Consider the following 20464-nt stretch of genomic DNA (forward strand, 5'->3'; position numbering starts at 1 on the left):
CCGACTGACATATCAACAAATAAGCATACGCATCCTTAACCAACCTGCTAAAATTGTATCCCAGTAGCTCTGGCATATGGAACTGAATAGTAACATTTTCTTCAGCCCATGTAGATTTTTGCATTTTTAAAACCAGGATATTACCTGCTCAATTCATTAGCTTCCTGTTGAAGGTCCTGTGCATGGTCAATAGCTTCTTGGACTAAATCGTGGCTGAGGTTACTTAGGTTAGATAGTTTTACTTGTAGTTCATTTTTGGCTCCATCTATTTCTGCATAAATCCCTGATGCATTCTAAAGAAAAACATTTTTTAATAAATAAATTGAATTTAGAAGAACTTAAAACATTCTTCCTAGGTACCAAAAGATAATCTCTATTGTTTTTTATTTTGAAGGTAAGCAAATGTTAGTGCAGGGCCCTGTAAGTCTAAAATGCTCCAAGTAGATATCTATTTATCCTGCATTGTCAGTGCTTTCTTCTCTACGATTGCTTCCCTAGCATTCACAACCCAGAAATGCTCTACCATTTCAGACCCGAAACCTAAACTAAACTAAAACCTTCAATTATCTGCACACTTCCCTAATGTTACTGCAGGACTTTTCTGCTCTCTTTATAGCAAATTATTTCACAAAATGGGAAGTTGTTTATATATGTTGTCTCTATTTTCTTGCTTTATATTCCCCATTTTGACCTATTCCTATCTGATTTCTATTCCATTACTCCACCAAAAGAGAAGTTAATGACATCTAAGTTACTAAATCCAATGACATCATTCCGTTCTCATCTTATCTGACCTTTCAGCTCCATTTCATGTGGTTGATTACTTCCTGAAATTCACCTTGTAACACAGGCTCTCTTGGTTTTTAATCCAACCACAGACCTATGATTTTGCCTAAAGGTCATGCAGCTGTGGAGATGGATGTTCCTGCAAACCCATGACTTTCAGCCTTGGATGGCCCCTCAATGCTGCAGAGATTTGTTCTCCTAGTCACCCAAATAGTGATTCTAAACATTGTCATCACTCCTAAGTCAACATTTCCTTCACCCACATCTGATTCCAAACAGATCACTTTCTTTTTTGTTTTATTTGGAGGTCATTAACTGTTAGTGGGGGACACTTCTTCCATACTTCTGATGTTTCCTCTATATGCAGGGAGCCCAGTGAGTGAAACTCCAGACCTCTCTACCCCTTTCCTCACTCTACTCCTGTGGGAGGGGAGGGATGGATTTGATGGGTAAATTTGGGAAGATTAACTCTACAGGCTCTGCTCAACTCCACCCTTCTTAGTCCTGGGAGCAAGCTGTCAGCAGAAAGCCTGAGTTTTCCTGTGTTCCTCCATATAAAAGCTATTTTGGGCAGAACTCCCACCTAAGCCTCAGGATGTTGCCTGTCTGGGTGGGCACAGCTGACTAATTCTGGGACTGAATGTCAGCTACCCCACTAAGAGACCTAAAGCCATTCCTGCTGTTTAGCTGCTTTGGAAATAAGGCAACCTCCTTGGTCTCTGTATTTCCTATTTTATTTATGTTTCTACCTGTTTAGAACCTGGGTTCTGGAAAGGGCACTGGTAACCCCCTCAGAGACTCCAGCACCAATGAACAGGAATTTCCCCCACTTTTTGCTACCAGCCCTCAGCCCTTCCCTGCAAACTCTATACATGATTTATAGCTACACCTACACACAAATTTCTCTCCAATTTTAAGAGGAAAAGTGTTCATTTTCTGTATAAAACATGCTGCCCCATTGTCTTGGTAACCCTGTTATTCATTCCTGCTTCCTAGCTACTGACTCTTCTCAGATGTAAACATGCTCAAGTATCTCTCAACAAAAAACAAACAAAAAATCTTATTCTTTCACTCTAGGCTCCCTTCTAGCTTTTTCTTTTGCTTTGACACAGTGCACTTTACAGAAATTGTTCTTGCCAAGATTACCAACACCTGGCACCAAATAGCCAGATCCACTTGACATTTTCCCACCTTAATTTACTGGATCTATCTGTGGTTTGTTACAGTGTTGGTCATTGTCTTTGCTTAAAACCCGTTCTTTTCCTAGCTTCTGTGACTGTGCTGTCTCATGGGTCTCCTCGTTCCTTGACCAGGAAAGAGACCATGAAAGTTGGTGTTTGACTCCCAGCCCTTTCCTCTCCCCTGAGTGATCTAACTTCCTTCTCTGAGAGCAGTCTTCTAGCATTCCAATCCATTCTCTACTATCTTGCAGGAAAGGTAATCTTTCTACTTAGAAAGTCTGACCATGTTATTTTCCCTTCTCAGAATCAGCCAGTTTCTTTGCAGGAATGAGTCCAATTTCTAAGCAAGGCTTCATCAACTGACCACTCTTCTCTCACCAATTTCATCAGTTCTCATGACCCCCAATCCACTATATCTCGTGGTGTAACCTTGACCAACTGCTTATTGTTTTAATGCTCCACAAATTTTTCTGGTCCATCTTACCTTTGCACATATTTTTCCCTGCTGGAATAGTTTTCTTTTTTTTCTCTCTAATCTACCTGGGAAAGCTCTACTCCTCCTTTAAAATTCAGCTCAAATATCACTTCCTGTATGTAGCCATCCCTAACCTCCTCAGAACGTGTTAAGTGTTGCCACGTGTTTTTATTATTCATTCATGTGTCACATGATTGTAATAATATTAAGTGATTGTTTAACTCACCACATCATACAATCCTGGGAGGCAGAAACTGAGTTTAACTTATTTTTGTAATCCCAGAATGTAGCACATTCCTAGTACAAAGGGTTTATTTTTGTGGAGGCAGTATTAAAGCTGTAGCCATTTTGATTGGTCATCTGGGGAACAATGCTTGGGAAAAAATGCTTTTTAATTGTATAAGTGGAAAATAGACAATGGACATACCACTTGTACTCATTCATCCAATCAACAAATATTGCCTGTGTTCCCATTATGGACCAGGCACTGTTTTAGGAGGTAGAATACCTTTGAACACAGTCTCCATTTTCAAGGAATTTACAGTTGAGTGGGGGATATACAGATAATAAACAAGTGATGAAATAAGCAAATAAGCTAATTTCAGGTAGTAAAAGACATTTTGAATAACTATGACAGGTGGGATGGGATGAGGAGTGAGTGGGGTAAGGGGTTCACTTGGATGGAAAAGTCATAAGGACACCAGCCATTTGAAGATCTGAGGGCAACAGGTGCAGAGGTCTCAAGGCAGGAAATAAGTATGGTATGTTTGAAACACAGAGAGGAGTTTGTTGGGTGAGAAGAGTGAGTGAGAAGAGCTGGGTGTGTGGTCAGAGAAGTGGGTCTGAACTGCGTTATGTAGGGTCTCATGGGCCAGGATGAAATGAGCTTGTTTCTTACTTTAAGTGCCACTGGAAAGTGTGTGTAGGAGAAATAATGTTGGTTATGTTTTCAAAGGATCGTTCTGCTCCTGCACGGAGAATAAGCCTTGAAGGACAAGAGAGGAGACAAATGAATCAGCTAGGAGGCTCTAGTGGCAATTTAAATTGCAGATGAGGTGACTTGCACCAAAGAGTAGCAGTAGAGACTTGAAAGTGGTCAGAAATCAAGATTCAAGGCGCGGTGAGGTGCCTCATCCTTGTACTCTCAGCACTCTGGGAGGCCGAGGCAGTGGATCATCTGAGGCCAAGAGTTCAAGACCAGCCTGGCCAACATGGTGAAACCTTGTCTCCACTAAAAATACAAAAAATTATCTGGGCATGGTGGTGGTTGCCTGTAATGCCAGCTACTCGGGAGGCTGAGGCAAGAGAATTTCTTGAACTCAGAAGGCGGAGGTTGCAGTGAGCAGAAATCACACCATTGCACTCCAGCCTGGGCAACAAGGGCGAAACTGTGTCTCAAAAAAAAAAAAAAAATCAAGATTCATTTTTGAGATAAGGGGAAAGCAGTAGACCCTGGAGTTTTGATTTGAGCAACTGGGTTGTGTCACTTATTGAGATGGGAAAGGAGTGGGTTTTCTTCAAGACGTGTCAAGTTTGATATGCCTATTATTAATACACAGTAGATGGGATTGTGACTTTATTACAATCACACTGAGTTCTGACTTGAAAATGTCAAGTAGACACTTGGATATAGGAGTTTGGAACGCAGTGGAAGTGTCACAACTGGAGGTATAATTGTGTAACATTGGTGTGTAATTGTTCTTTAAAGCTGTGGGAGGCAGTGAGATCAGCTAGGGAGAGAGTATAGGTAGAAAAGAGGGCCCAGGACCATCCACAGAGCCATTCACTACCCAGAGCAGAGATCAACATGGCCCAGGGTCAATGCAGCTCAAATTCTTTTTTTTTTTCCCAGACAGCGTCTCACTTTGTCACCCAGGCTGGAGTGCAGTGGCGCTATCACGGCTCACTGCAGCTTCCACTTCCTGGGCTCAAGTGATCCTTTCATCTCAGCCTCCTGAGCAGCTGGGACTACAGGTATGCACTACCATGCCTAGCTAATTAAAAAAATACATATATTTTTGTAGAGATGGGGCAGGGGGGTCTCACTATGTTCCCCAGGCTGGTCTCGAACTCCTGGGTTCAAGCAATCTTTTCCACCTTAGCCTCCCAGAGTGCTGGGATTAGAGGCATGAGCCACTGCTCCCAGCCAAACCCTGTTTTTGTAAAACCCTGAGCTGTGAATACATCTTACATTTTTAAGCGGTTATAAAAAAAAATAAAAACAAAACAAAAACAGAGAAAAATAAGAAAAAATAGGGACTGCAGAGCCTAAATTATTGATTCCTTAGAGGGTGTGCAGAAGACAGGCTAGCAAAGGGGGCTGGGAAGAAACCACCTGCCAGGGGAGAAGCCGTGAGCGGGTACCAGAGGCACCAGGACAAGGGCGCCACGTGGTGCTTAGAAGAGGGAGGGCTGAGAAAGCCCGGGAGAGACAGGCGACCATGGTTTTGGCTGCAGGAGGGTCGCTGGTGACCTGGACAGGAACAGTCTCAGTGAAGGGGGATGGAATGCCCTTCAGAAACGGCAGAGTATAGGAGACAGTGGGAGTCTGGGAGGTAGAAACAGCAACGATATGTCACTCTTGAGACATTTTGCTTTGAAGCTGAGCAGAGTGGTAGGGCAGAAGTTACAGGGATGCAAGTTTTAGAAATTTTTTTTTTTGTTGTTGTTGTTTTTATTTGAGACAGTCTCGCGTTGTCGCCAGACTGGAGTGTAGTGGTGTGATCTCGACTCACTGCAACCTCTGCCTCCCGGGTTCAAGCAATTCTACTGCCTCAGCCTCCCAAGAAGCTGGGAATAAAGGCCCGCACCACCATGCCCAGGTTAATTTTTGTATTTTTAGTGGAGACAGGGTTTCACCATGTTGGCTAGGATGGTCTTGATCTCTTGAACTGGTGATCTGCCTGCCTTGACCTCCCAAAGTGCTGGGATTACAGGCATGAGCCACTGCTTCTAGCTGAAGAATTTTTTTTTTTTAAACGAGCTTTTTTTCTTTTTGATGGTTAGGAGATTGTAAGGCATGTTTGCATGTTGATGGTAATGATTAAGTAAAGAATAAGACCTGGATGATTCCGAAGGAAGAGGGCGTAACTTGAGGAGTGAAACCCTGCAATCCCTTATCAAGGTGAGGAAGGATGGGGTTTGGAGCACAGTGAGGGGGCCAGACAGGAGGAGGAACACTTACAATGGAGGGGAGGTAGAGGTGTGGGTGCAGATGCAGGTAGGCTGGCAGATTTGGGGAAGAAGAATGGAAGGAGCTCTCTTCTGCTTGTTTCTAATTTTTCATAAAGCAGGAAGCAAAGTCACCAGGCAGAATTGATTAAAGGGAAAGTAGATTCCCACCAGTTGCATGCAACTGCTCTGTATGGCAATGATGGTGGGAATGAGTCAGGAATCTCAGTAGGTACAACAGAGGAACAGGCAGATAGGGTAGTTAAGGGTATTTTGAAAGAATGATTATGTTAATAATTTAAGCTGCTTAAGGAGGGAAGAAAGGACATGAGAGGGGTAGGGTAAAAAAAGCAGGGAGGTCTCCAAGTGGCCAGAGAATTACTAGGGTGGACATTCTAGAGTACATGAGATAGGAGCTGGTGCTCTGGGAGGGAGGTGCTTGAAACTAGGGTTTGGGAGGAGGTAATGTTACTGATAACAAGGTCTGAGTATGGCCATAGGTGGGATAACAGAGGTGAACTGGAGGATAAGCTTGCTGGAGAGGACGAATTCCGGAGGTCAGAGAGTTGGTGACTTCATCCATATGGGTTTTGCTGTCACCAAGGAGAGTGATGGGAGTTGGGCTGGAGAGCGAGACAGGTTGTTTGGTGGTGAACCAGTCAAAGAAACATATCTGTGAAACTGCTCTGGTGTGTGTGTGTTCAATTGAGAGAGTTGCATCTATGTTTCAGTTCAGCAGGTTAAAAACACTTTTCTTACAGAAGCTAGATTTGTTCATTCCAGACGGAAAGTGGGCATATGCTGTAATGAGAAATATCTCACCTTAAAAACTAAAAGGAAGCTATCTGGGAGAAAGCTTGTCAATGTGTGCATTCAACTTACAGAGTTGAATGACAATCAAATGACCTTAAAGTGTTATCTTTCAAAAGGTAATAAAAATGAGCTGAGAGTAACTTCATGATAGTTAGGTTCACTGCATTTTATTGGAAAATTCCTACTTTTTGAAATGTGACTTTTATTGATTTTGAATGCCAGATTTATTAAACACAACTTTATGAGTAAAGAGTGAGTAGCATGGATCGAGAGCAGCACTTTCAATAGAACTCTCCGCAAGAAGTTCTACTATATTCAGTGGCACAATGCCTGTTTCTGCACATTGCCTGTGTTACTGTATATACTAGCTCCTAGCTATGTGGCTGCTGAGAACTTGAAACGTGGCTAATGTGACTGAAGAATTAAAATTTTGATTTTATTTAATTTTAAGTAGTTTAAGTAGTGACATGTGGCTGTGGCCATCGTACAGTGCAAGAAACTAAAACATTCAGTCATCTGATCCTTATAATGCCTGCTCACTTTATAGATCTGAATTTATTATTATTCTGTGACATTGAGCTGTCATTGTAACCTGCTAGAAATACCTGAACAAGTCACGTGTGTCCTTACCTTTATTATATCATCAAGTTCCGAAAGAGTTAGACGAGGTGTTGTCAGAGAGTCCGCAGATGTGCTCAGAGACCTGTTCACCACTTCCGTTTGTTCCCTCACTCTTTCCTGTTGTTTCTGCAGGAAGGAAGAGCAAGGGAGCGTGATGTGAATGTGTCTTTAGGGAAAGTGGTAAATGTTAACTTGCTCTCTTTTGACTCAAGCAAGTCTGGGATCATATCCCAGCTCCATCCTCGCTGTGCACCTTTGGGGAACTCTACCTGTCTGATGCTGATTTCTCATTTATAATGTGGAGATAATAACAGTAAGAACCTTGGGAGATTAGAAGCACTGAGGATTATTATAACAGTGTCATCTCAAAGAGAGTTAGCACTCTAGAGAGGTTATTTGACTATTTTCTCCAGAATATAAAGGGGGACTATGGAGACAGGATTGAACACAGGCTCTATATTTGCAGTGACTGGAATATGAATTAATTCAAAAAGCATTTATCATGTGCTGGCTCTGGGCCTGACACAAACAACCCATTTGGACAAGAACAGACAATATACAAAAATAATCTTAATGGCCTTTTAAAAATTAAAAATGGCCCTACTATTAAAGCATAAAATTATAATCTTGCTTCATACCATTCAGAGCTCTTGATTGTAAATGCTCAGATGTTTTGAGAAGGAAAATTGAGGGTTAATACATATCTTGATGAGTACTTTAATTTCTACCTTCCCTTTTAGGTTCTAGTGTCAGGGACATTGTGATTCTGAAGAAATATTATGGGGTTTCCAATGATTTCAGAGTTTGAAAGAAATACAGGAAGAAACTTTAGGAGGGAAAAGTAAAAGACTCATTTTACACTTTGAGTGAAAAATGAGTTGAAGTTACCTTGGAAATAGTAATTTAAGTTAGAGTTGAAATATACATTATAGTGTAATCTAGGATATCATAGAAATAATTATAGAAGCCCAGATAGAGAAGGAAATACTTTAAAACTTCCTAAGTTCATCTTAATGATGACTTAGTCTTTCCTGACTTAGTGAAAAGGAAGAATGGAACTCATCTTCTCCAGATATGTTGCTATGGGGTAGATGTAGGTCTAGAGACAGAAAAGAATCACATTTGAACATCCCGTTAATGCAAGAACATTTTAAGATAATCAATTTCCCCTCGATATCCATCAAGCCTAATACAGTGTGACTATCTGAGGTCAATTATTCTTAGCTCTACTAAGACAGGGAGTTACACAGCTGTACACAAAATATGTGGGTTAAAGTATGTAAAAGAAGGGAGTTGAAAAAAGGTTGGTATTAGTTACCTCTCACATAATCGTTTTCCTTTTATAGTGTCTGAGCTATGACCCCTTCTGTAAGTTCTCTCAGGGTGACTGTGGGAGAACACTGGTAAATATCCTAAAGTAAGAGCCAAACTTCAAAGCTGTTGCTAATACCACTGTATGATAAGCTTATTTGCTGTAGATGAAAAATGACATGCTTCAAATTAATGAGTTTCTTTCACTTACCTTATATAGCATTAGACAGAAATGAATAAAATTACCTTTGAAACAAATAAAGATATTTCCACAGAAAAATGGTCAACTTGAACAAAGTAAAATGTTGAAGAGGAATAATTATGAAAATGACATAATTATCACTATTCAGCATGCTTCACTGTGCGTATCATATATGCAAAAAATAGAAAGAGTTCCATGATACCCCTGCCCCCCAAGAAAGAAACAGTCCGGGAAGGTAAAGCTTGGATAGATGAGAATCTATCCAAGTGCTTTTGAAAGAGTATTTTACTTTTAAAATATAGAATCTCATGTTCATCTGATAAGATTTTAATCATTCTGTTACTCTTTGGGATTAGAAGTAAGATGACAAAATAATGTAATTGCTAGTTGTATGGCTACTGTTGGCACATGTCAAAATGATTAAGCTATGTAGGTGCTTTTTTGGTTTTGTATGAGAACTGAAATTTGGGAGTTATTCTTTTCTAGCCCACGCTGTAGGTGTAACAGTGAAATGTGAAATTAAAACACTTAAGTTTGGGCTGGGTGTGCTGGTGCATGCCTGTGATCCCAAGTACTGGGGAGGCTGAGGCAAGAGAATTGTTTGAACCCAGGAGGTGGAGGTTGTGGTGAACCAAGATTGTGCCACTGCACTCCAGCCTGGGTCTCAAAACAATAACAACAACAACAACAACAGCAGCAGCAGCACACACTTAAGTTTGTTTTCTAAAACACAGAGTCACATTCCAGTAAGGTCAGATCCATTCCAATCTGTTTGATATAGGAAAGATTATAAATACAAAGTTGGATTTTTTTTTTTTTTTTTGAGACAGAGTTTCGCTCTTGTTACCCAGGCTCACCACAACCTCCACCTCCTGGGTTCAGGCAATTCTCCTGCCTCAGCCTCCTGAGTAGCTGGGATTACAGGCACGTACCACTGTGCCCAGCTAATTTTTTGTATTTTTAGTAGAGATGGGGTTTCACCATGTTGACCAGGATGGTCTCGATCTCTTGACCTCGTGATCCACCCGCCTCGGCCTCCCAAAGTTCTGGTATTAAAAAAGTTGGATTTGGAGGGGACTCAAGATGGCGCTGTGAGAACAACCCAGGATTGGAGCCCGCGTTGAATTCGCAAACGGTGAGTCAGTGCTGCATTTCCAGACTGATCTTTGTTGCCCACAGAACGGGGAAACTCCCAAGTATAAAAAGACACGGGACGCCAGGCAGTAGGTCTGCCTGGCGAAGCCGGCAGCCGGGGCGGCGGCGGCCGGCCCTACCCAGCAATCCCCACAGGGCGCGCTTGTCCGGGTGCCTTGTTGAACCGGCAACCTGAGACTTGAGAGGGCTGGACTTGAGACTGAACGAGACTTGCACAGTAGCCCAGCCCAGGGGATTGCAGGGACAGATCGGTTGGGATACCCAGTGGGACGAACAAAACCGTGATTTCAAACTATCCCGGGCAGACGGTCCGAGACGCTCTGTGGGGGAGGGGCGTCCACCACTACAGAGGCAACCTGCCCCAACTGATATACACGCCCACTGCTGAGGCAGCCAGCCGTTGCCGAGGCAACCCGCCCCAACTGAGATACACGCCCACTGCTGACGCAGCCAGTCGTTGCCGAGGCAACCCGCTCCAACTGAGATACACGCCCACTGCTGACGCAGCCAGCCGTTGCCGAGGCAACCCGTCCCTACTGAGATACACGCCCACTGCTGACGCAGCCTGCCGTTGCTGAGGCAACACGCTACAACGAAGAGACTCCGCCGCAGGGCGTGGCGGAGACCACAGCAGAGCCCGCAGGAACAGCGGAATCACACAACAGCAGGGCGGAGCCTCGGCAGCCAAACAGTGGCTAGTCTGCCTTTGAGCTGGGCAGGACACCTGATCGGACATCCAAAAATAAAGCCCAAACCCCTCAACACAGAGCATTTGAGAAAAAAAAAAGGGTTGTTTAATGAGCTGTGTTGCCGCTGAATCAAACATAGTAGCCTAACAGCCCTGAATGAACAACAGAGTGCACAGCTCAGCAATTAAACCCCTATAAAGTACAAACTGTCTCCTCAAGCAGCTCCCTGACCCCTCTATATCCAAAAGACTGTCATTAGGCAGGCATCATCCTGGGACAAAGAGAGCAGAAAAAGAAACTGGTAGCATCCCTCGCTGTGCCACGGCTACTAGAGGTGCACCCCAGACAAGCAGGGTCTGGAGCGGACCTCAACAGTCGTACAGCGAAGGGGCTAGACTGGTAGAAGGAAAACCAAGCAACAGAAATACTTCATCATCAACATTTTGGGTGTCCACTCAGAGACCCAAACGAAAAGTCAGCAACTACGCAGACGACCAGCAGACAAATCCACAAAGATGGGAAGAAACCAGCGCAAAAAGGAGGAAAACACCCGAAACCAGAACACATCGCCTCCTAGAAAGGACCAAAACTCCTCACCAGCAAGGGAACAAAGCTGGACGGAGAATGACTGTGACAAAATGACGGAATTAGACTTCAGAAGATGGATAATGAGAAACTTTTGTGAGCTAAAAGATCATGTATTAAATCAATGCAAAGAAACTAAGAACCTTGAAAAAAGATTTGAAAAAAGATTCGAGGAAATGATAACAAGAATGGATACCTTAGAGAGGAATATGAATGAATTAAAGGAGCTGAAAAACACAATACGAGAACTTCGCGAAGCAAACGCAAGTTTCAATAGCCGAATTGACCAAGCAGAAGAAAGAATATCTGAAGTCGAAGACCAACTCAATGAAATAAAACGAGAAACCAAGATCAGAGAAAAAAGTGCAAAAAGGAATGAACAAAGTCTCCAAGAAATGTGGGACTATGTGAAAAGACCTAACCTACGTTTGATAGGTGTACCAGAAGGGGACGAAGAGAATGAATCCCAGCTGGAAAATACTCTTCAGGACATCATCCAGGAAAATTTCCCCCACCTAGCAAGACAAGCCAACACTCAATTGCAGGAAATACAGAGAACACCACAAAGATATTCCTCAAGAAGAGCAACCCCAAGGCACATAATCGTCAGATTCAACAGGGTTGAAATAAAGGAGACAATACTAAGGGCAGCCAGAGAGAAAGGTCGGGTCACCCACAAAGGGAAGCCCATCAGACTCACAGCAGATCTCTCGGCAGAAACACTACAAGCCAGAAGAGAGTGGGGGCCAATATTCAACATTCTTAAAGAAAAGAACTTTCAACCCAGAATTTCATATCCAGCCAAACTGAGCTTCAGAAGTGAAGGAAGAATAAAATCCTTTGCGAACAAGCAAGTACTCAGAGAGTTTGTCACCACCAGGCCTGCTTTACAAGAGCTCCTAAAAGAGGCACTACACATAGAAAGGATCAATCAGTACCAGCCATTCCAAAATCACACTGAATGCTAAAGAGCTTCAACATAATGAAGAATCTACAACAACTAACAGGCAAAACAGCCACTTAGAATCAAAATGGCAGTATCAAATTCACACATAACAATATTAACCCTAAATGTAAATGGACTAAATGCACCAATCAAAAGACACAGACTGGCAAATTGGATAAAAATCCAAAACCCATCAGTGTGCTGTATCCAGGAAACCCATCTCACATGCAAGGATACACAAAGGCTCAAAATAAAGGGATGGAGGAAGATTTACCAAGCTAATGGAAAGCAAAAAAAAGCAGGAGTTGCAATTCTCATCTCTGATAAAATAGACTTTAAAGCAACAAAGATCAAAAGAGACAAAGAAGGCCATTACATAATGGTAAAAGGATCGATACAACAAGAAGAGCTAACGATCCTAAACATATATGGACCCAACACAGGAGCACCCAGATACATAAGGCAAGTTATTAATGACTTACAGAAGGACTTAGACTCCCACACAATAATAGTGGGAGACTTTAACACTCCACTGTCAATACTAGACAGATCAACCAGACAGAAAATCAACAAGGATACCCAGGGCTTGAACTCAGACCTGGAGCAAGCAAACCTGGTGGACATTTACAGAACTCTCCACCCCAAATCCACAGAATACACATTCTTCTCAGCACCACATCACACCTACTCTAAAATTGACCACATAATTGGAAGTAAAGCACTGCTCAACAAATGCAAAACAACTGAAATCATAACAAACAGCCTCTCAGACCATAGTGCAATCAAGTTAGAACTCAGAATTCAGAAACCGACCCAGAACCGCACAGCTTCATGGAAACTGAACAACTGGCTCTTGAATGTTGACTGGGTAAACAACGAAATGAAGGCAGAAATAAAGAAGTTCTTCGAAACCAATGAGAATGAAGACACAACGTGCCAGAACCTCTGGGACACATTTAAAGCAGTCTCTAGAGGAAAGTATATAGCAATAAGTGCCCATATGAGGAGAATGGAGAGATCCAAAATTGACACCCTATCGTCAAAATTGAAAGAGCTAGAGGAGCAAGATCAAAAAAACTCAAAACCCAGCAGAAGACAAGAAATTACTAAGATCAGAGCTGAGCTGAAGGAGATTGAGACACGAAAAACCCTTCAAAAAATCAATAAATCCAAGAGCTGGTTTTTTGAAAAGATCAACAAAATAGACAGACCACTAGCCAGATTGATTAAAAATAAAAGAGAGAACAACCAAATAGATGCAATAAAAAATGATAAAGGGGAAATCACCACAGATTCCACAGAAATTCAAACCATCATCAGAGAATATTACAAACAACTCTATGCACATAAACTACTAAACCTGGAAGAAATGGATAAATTCCTGGACTCCTGCATCCTCCCAAGCCTAAACCAGGAGGAAGCTGAAACTATGAATAGACCAATAACAAGGTCTGAAGTTGAGGCAGCAATTAAGAGCCTACCTCACAAAAAAAGCCCAGGTCCAGATGGGTTCACAGCCGAATTCTACCAGACACACAAGGAGGAGCTGGTACCATTCCTTCTAAAACTATTTCAAACAATCCAAAAAGAGGGAATCCTTCCCAAATCATTTTATGAGACCAACATCATCCTGATACCAAAACCCGGCAGAGACCCAACAAGAAAAGAAAACTTCAGGCCAATATCCATGATGAACATAGATGCAAAAATCTTCAATAAAATATTGGCAAGCCGATTGCAACAGCAAATCAAAAAACTTATTCATCATGATCAAGTAGGATTCATCCCAGGGATGCAAGGCTGGTTCAACATACGCAAGTCTATCAACGTAATTCACCACATAAACAGAACCAAAAACAAAAACCACATGATTATCTCAATTGACGCAGAGAAGGCATTTGACAAAATTCAACAGCCCTTTATGCTAAAAACCCTCAATAAACTCTGTATCGATGGAACGTATCTCAAAGTAATAAAAGCTATTTATGACAAACCAACAGCCAATATCATACTGAATGGGCAAAAACTGGAAGCATTCCCTTTGAAATCTGGTACTAGACAAGGATGCCCTCTCTCACCACTCCTATTCAATATAGTACTGGAAGTTCTAGCCAGAGCAATCAGGCAAGAAAAAGAAATAAAGGGTATTCAAATAGGAAAGGTGGAAGCCAAATTGTCTCTATTTGCAGACGACATGATAGTATACCTAGAAGACCCCATCGCCTCAGCCCAAAAACTCCTGAAACTGATAAACAACTTCAGCAAAGTCTCAGGATATAAAATCAATGTGCAAAAATCACAAGCATTCCTATACACCAATAACAGACTTAAAGAAAGCCAAATCAAGAGCGAACTGCCATTCGCAATTGCTACAAAAAGAATAAAATACCTTGGAATACAACTCACAAGGAACGTAAGGGACCTCTTCAAGGAGAACTACAAACCACTGCTCAACGAAATCAGAGAGGACACAAACAGATGGAGAAACATTCCATGTTCATGGTTAGGAAGAATTAATATTGTGAAAATGGCTATACTGCCCAAAGTAATTTACAGAATCAACGCTATCCCCATCAAGCTACCATTGACTTTCTTCACAGAACTGGAAAAAACAACCATGAACTTCATATGGAACCAAAAGAGAGCCCGCATAGCCAAGTCAATTCTAAGCAAAAAGAACACAGCGGGGGGCATCACACTACCGGATTTCAAACTATACTACAAGGCTACAGTAATCAAAACAGCATGGTACTGGTACCAAAACAGAGATATAGACCAATGGAACAAAACAGAGGCACCGGAGGCAACACAACATACATACAACTATACAATCTTTGATAAACCTGACAAAAACAAGCAGTGGGGCAAGGATTCCATGTTTAACAAATGGTGTTGGGAAAACTGGCTAGCCATGTGCAGAAAGCAGAAACTGGACCCCTCCCTGACACCTTACACTAAAATTAACTCCAGATGGATTAAAGACTTAAACATAAGACCTGGCACCATAAAAACCCTAGAAGGAAATCTAGGCAAAACTATCCAGGACATAGGAGTAGGCATGGACTTCATGAACAAAACACCAAGAGCATTGGCAACAAAAGCCAAAATAGACAAATGGGACCTAATGAAACTCCACAGCTTCTGCACGGCAAAAGAAACAGTCACTAGAGTGGATCGGCAACCAACAGAATGGGAAAAAATTTTCGCAGTCTACCCATCTGACAAAGGGCTGATATCCAGAATTTACAAACAACTCAAGCAGATTTACAGGAAAAAAACAAACAAGCCCATTCAAAAGTGGGCAAAGGATATGAACAGATACTTTACGAAAGAAGACATATATGAGGCCAACAATCATATGAAAAAATGCTCATCGTCACTGGTCATCAGAGAGATGCAAATCAAAACCACATTGAGATACCATCTCACGCCAGTTAGAATGGCGATCATTAAAAAATCTGGAGACAACAGATGCTGGAGAGGATGTGGAGAAAAAGGAACACTTTTACACTGTTGGTGGGAGTGTAAATTAGTTCAACCATTGTGGAAGACAGTGTGGCGATTCCTCAAGGCCTTAGAAATAGAAATTCCATTTGACCCAGCAATCCCATTACTGGGTATATATCCAAAAGACTATAAATCGTTCTACTATAAGGACACATGTACACGAATGTTCATTGCAGCACTGTTTACAATAGCAAAGACCTGGAATCAAGCCAAATGCCCATTGATAATAGACTGGATTGGAAAAATGTGGCACATATACACCATGGAATATTATGCAGCAATCAGAAATGATGAGTTCGTGTCGTTTGTAGGGACATGGATGAATCTGGAGAACATCATCCTCAGCAAACTGACACAAGAACAGAAAATGAAACACCGCATATTCTCACTCATAGGTGGGTGATGAAAAATGAGAACACATGGACACAGAAAGGGGAGTACTAAACACTGGGGTCTATTGGGGGGAAAAGGGGAGGGCCAGTGGGAGGGGGAGGTGGGGAGGGATAGCCTGGGGAGAAATGACAAATGTGGGTGAAGGGGAGAAGAAAAGCAAAGCACACTGCCATGTGTGTACCTACGCAACTGTCTTGCATGCTCTGCTCATGTACCCCAAAACCTATAATCCAATAAAAAATTAAAAAAAAAAAAAAAAAAATTTGGATTTTAAATTTTCTTATAAGGAATTAAAATTTCATAATATTTAAATATGCAAAAGTATGCAGAAGAATGGTGAAAGTAGTGTTAAGTAATTTAGCAGTCCAAGTTAACATGAAATAAATGAATATTTATAATCATGAAAAACCAGTGTACATGAATCAAATCTGTATTACTTGAGAGTGCTCCAGGCATTTGTCCAACCATCCGTTCATCAACAAATGTAACAAATGCAAGTTATCGTGTTTGGTGCTAGGAAGATGCAATTTGTGCAAGGCAGGAGTGCTGCCCTCGGGTGCTCACAGTCTAGTGGGGTTAGACCACGCATGTGCGCACGCGCACACACACACACACACACACACTCACACAGTTATGCATTCAGCAATTAAGAGTGAGTCCCAGACGGGAACATAGAAGAATATATGCTGACTGTGATGAAGCCTGGTGGTCATTCCAGTGGTACAACCAATGGCTGCACTAGTAGAGAGGAAGGAAGGAGTCCTTCTGGCAGCCAGCATTCTTTTTTTTTCTGAGATGGAGTTGCCCTTTTGTCATCCAGGCTACAGTGCAACGGTGCAATATCAGCTCACTGCAACCTCCACCTCCCAGGTTCAAGTGATTTTCCTGTCTCAGCTTCCTAAGTAGCTGGGATTACAGGCACGCATCACCATGCCTGGCTAATTTTTGTATTCTTAGTTGAAATGGATTTCACCATGTTGACTGGGCTGATCTCGAACTCCTCACCTCAAATGATTCACCTGCCTTGGCCTCCCAAAGTGCCGGGATTATAGGCTTGAGACACAGAACCAGCGTTTTTAACCTGGGGTTAAGATGGACTACCTGAACTTGCCTGTCAATCTTATACGTGCAAACAAGTACACATTTTTCTCACAGCAGGGATATATGTGTGCGTGCATGCATGTGTGTTCCATAGTTTTCACTGAATTCTCAAAGGATATAAGACTGCAGCAATGTAGGAACCGCTGGACTCAAATGAGTAGGCGAGGCACTCTACGGAGGGAGACACTTAACCTGGCTTAAAGGCTAGACAGAATTACACAAGGATGAGAGAGATGAACAAAGGAGACACCATGAGCAAAGGCAGTAAGAAGAAAAAGTGCATGATCTCCAGTGGCTAAGAGGCATGGTTTGTAGCAAAGTCAAGAAATACCACTGGAATAGTAGGTGGACTCAGACTATGGGTCGCTGAGGAATTTACCTTTCTTAAGTAGGAAGCCATTGAAGGCATTTGATGAAGTTGAATTATATAGTTTCTGTCCAATTAGAGAGATACCTTGCAATCAAATCTGGCAGTGACCTGAAGGGGAGAGAAGCCGGTAGCCTAGGCAAGGGGCAGTCCAAAATATCTGCACATGAGATACAGGACTGGAGAAATCATGGCTCACAGAAACCCAGAACAGGAGGGGCTGACTTAGAGCCTGGGGACTTGGAGCGGGGAGGAGAGCCCTGGACAAGAATGAGAAAGAATGAGAAAATAGCAAGGGAAATTGGAGCAAAAAAGGTGTTGATTTTCGGCAGGTAATGGCAAGACTAATCCTGCAGTCAGACACAAATATGAAAGTTATGCTGTGGGGCTCAGTTTTGAATAAGGATGCAAACCCACAAATCAATCCCTTTTAAGGACTGAAACGGTGAGACTGGGTGAAGTCACTGAGGGAGGAGATGGGGGCAAAAGGGGTGCAACTGTGGCTAATTCCAGATCCAAAGGTCAGGAAGAAGAGGGAGAACCGAGACAGAGCAGGGCTTTCAGATTCCTCAGTGCTATGCTGTTCCCTTCCTGAAGTCTTGCTCGTGCTGTTCATTTGTATGCAGTAGAAAGGTTTGTTTGGTAAAGTTAAAATGAGCACTACCATCTCTCTCAATCAAAAAATGCCAATTTTTTGGTAGCCACATGCATAAGGCTTAAAAAAAAAAGACTGTATAAGTTTATTTAAAAGCTATTCTGGCAGTCATTCACTTTTAGAACTGAAGTGTCTTCATCTAGGTAACACTGTCCTCTTGCTTGTTACATTTACAAAGTCCACTGTGCCCTGCATACACACTGACATTTACCAACCACTAGCAAATCAGCTGCCTATGCAGATACTTTAATTCTCAGTTTGTTGACTGTGTGTTACCCTTCCTGATTATGAAATTTACAAAGGACTTTTGGAGGTGAGATCTATTCCTAAAAATGAATCAAAAGAGAACTGAACATGTTAACACACAATATATGTGCTCTCTAGCACAAGACTATGTGGAAGACAAAGCACTTGGCTGAGATTGACAACTCACCATCTAAAATGAGAACCAAATACAGTTTACCACTATCAGTAGTATTAATAATAGCAATAAATATTACTCCCTGAGGCTAAGGGCACAGCTGTGGGTCTGACTGGGGTCTCCTACAGGTTATTTCTTGCCCGTGTCCTACCAGGACCAGTCTGGGTTGGCAGATCCACTTCTCATTTCAGGGCTTGCAGTACTGAACATGGTTCTGGGTCTTCATTGGTGAAGCCCGGGAATTGCTGCATGAGGTTGCAGTGTTGTTCCTCTCTTACTTAAATACCATAAATCTTCTCTTGGGAATAGAATAGTGTTATCCTGCAGGCTAGAGGTATGGGCTTAAATCTTTCAGGATGAGAAGAATCACTTATTTGTAACCCATGAAATGGTTCACAAGTTGCAGCATCAAAAGCACTACTATAGGTGATGAGGAGAAAATGAAAGCTTTGATGAGCACACGCAGTTGTGGTCAGGCTATGACTAAGGTGAGCTGCTCTGGTAGGGTGGGGAGGACGGCTTGGAAGGAAGCAAGAAAGCGGAGACTGTTTTGGTTGAGAAACAATGAAAGCCAGAGCTAGAGAAGTTGTAGAGGAATGGAAAAGAAGGAAGAGAGATAAAACAGGTCAGACAGTAAATCTGGGAAGAAGCTGTGGTTGGCTGGGTGTGGAAGAGGGGAAAGAGGGGAACTTCAAGGGTGAGGCAAGTCCCATTGACTATCTTGAAACAATATCTTGTGTTATACTTTTATTGTATAAGATAATCATGCCTTCATTTAACAAAAAAATGTTATCCCAACTGTATTACTCTAAAAAATATTGGCTAGGGGTTTGCTCCCATTAGCAAGTAGTGGTGATGAGTGTAATTCACTTTTATTTAAGAAATTTTACAAGGATTCTTACTGAGGTGCAATGATGACTGAAAATCAGTCTGGAAAGCCTAGTTTAAGTGGCTTTGCCAACCACAATACTACGTAACTGAATTAATGATATTTTTCATAATTGGCTTCTATTTGTTCACAGTATTCTTTTCTCCCTAATCTTTTAAAGTGTGTTCAAACATACATATGTCATCCTATTAAAAGATGACCCCTCTTGAGAGTGGTGGTCGTGAGTACATGCATTGCTTGGAGTGTACACATGACCACTACTAGTTCTCAGCACTGTAGGTGTGGGCATGCACAAATTCTGGCCTCATGAGATGACCGTCTTTGCAAGCTATGACCATGTCCGGAAATTTTCCTGACCTCTCTGCATTTATGTGGCCTTAGCAATTAGTTGCTGCTGACCAGCCAGACTGAAATTTACTTATTGTGCCTTTTCAAAAATTACACATACCCAGAACACATGGTTTTGAGCTGCTTTGGCCTTCTAGTGCTCTCAGTATATGGGTGAAGGGGAGGAAGGCAGCAGAACACACTGCCATGTGTGTACCTATGCGACTATCTTGCATGTTCTACACATGTACCCCAAAACCTAAAATACAATAAAAAGAATAATAATATTAAAAAAAAGAAAAGTTATGCATTGCTTACCCACTTGCAAGAACAACAGATCCATACACATGGACAAAAGCACTAGAACTATGGCATTCTTACCAAAGCAAGAACTAGACAATTATCAGTTTCAATTTGACTTTAGGAACACACACTTATGTTGGTAATTTATAGCAGCAAAAAAATACCAATATTTTAAAATATAAGTATTTAAATATATCAGTATTTAAAAAAATGTATATCAACTGCCCCTTCTTGGTGTACCGTCACACTGCTTACGCCTGAAATGCATTGGTGGTGGATGTCCACTGTACCTCGTGGTCCCGCTGCCTGGCTGCTGTGGCCCTGTTCATGTCTTCGGCATCCCTGACATGGTTAAGGGCCTGGTTAAGTGCTTCCTGGAGATCTGACAACTTAGCATTGTAGTCATCCAGCTGCTCCAGGACGACAGGAAACAGAGTGCGAGTCTCATTGTGCAGCCGCTGCCAGCTCTCAGCCTGGCTCAGCACTGGGAAGAAATGGAGACAGAGGCTCAGTGTGGCTTTCTCCTGCCCTCTCCTATTCCTCCCAGCATTTTGCAAAGTTGCAAA

General features: G+C 42.1%; 1 protein-coding gene across 9 annotated transcripts in view; it reads right to left on the reverse strand.

Annotated features, from left to right (window-relative positions):
• LAMA4 (laminin subunit alpha 4) overlaps nt 1-20464 on the reverse strand; it is a 209616-nt gene that overhangs the window by 56418 nt on the left and 132734 nt on the right. For all 9 annotated transcript variants that reach the window (XM_054254353.2, XM_078369971.1, XM_054254352.2 and 6 more), the window contains 3 exons: nt 20189-20382; nt 7057-7173; nt 145-293 (listed from right to left, as the gene is read on the reverse strand). In XM_054254353.2, coding sequence (XP_054110328.2) covers nt 145-293; nt 7057-7173; nt 20189-20382 — 460 coding nt within the window. The remainder of the gene's footprint in view (nt 1-144; nt 294-7056; nt 7174-20188; nt 20383-20464) is intronic.

Source organism: Callithrix jacchus, chromosome 4, assembly GCF_049354715.1.
Source record: "Callithrix jacchus isolate 240 chromosome 4, calJac240_pri, whole genome shotgun sequence".
NCBI lineage: Eukaryota > Metazoa > Chordata > Mammalia > Primates > Cebidae > Callithrix > Callithrix jacchus.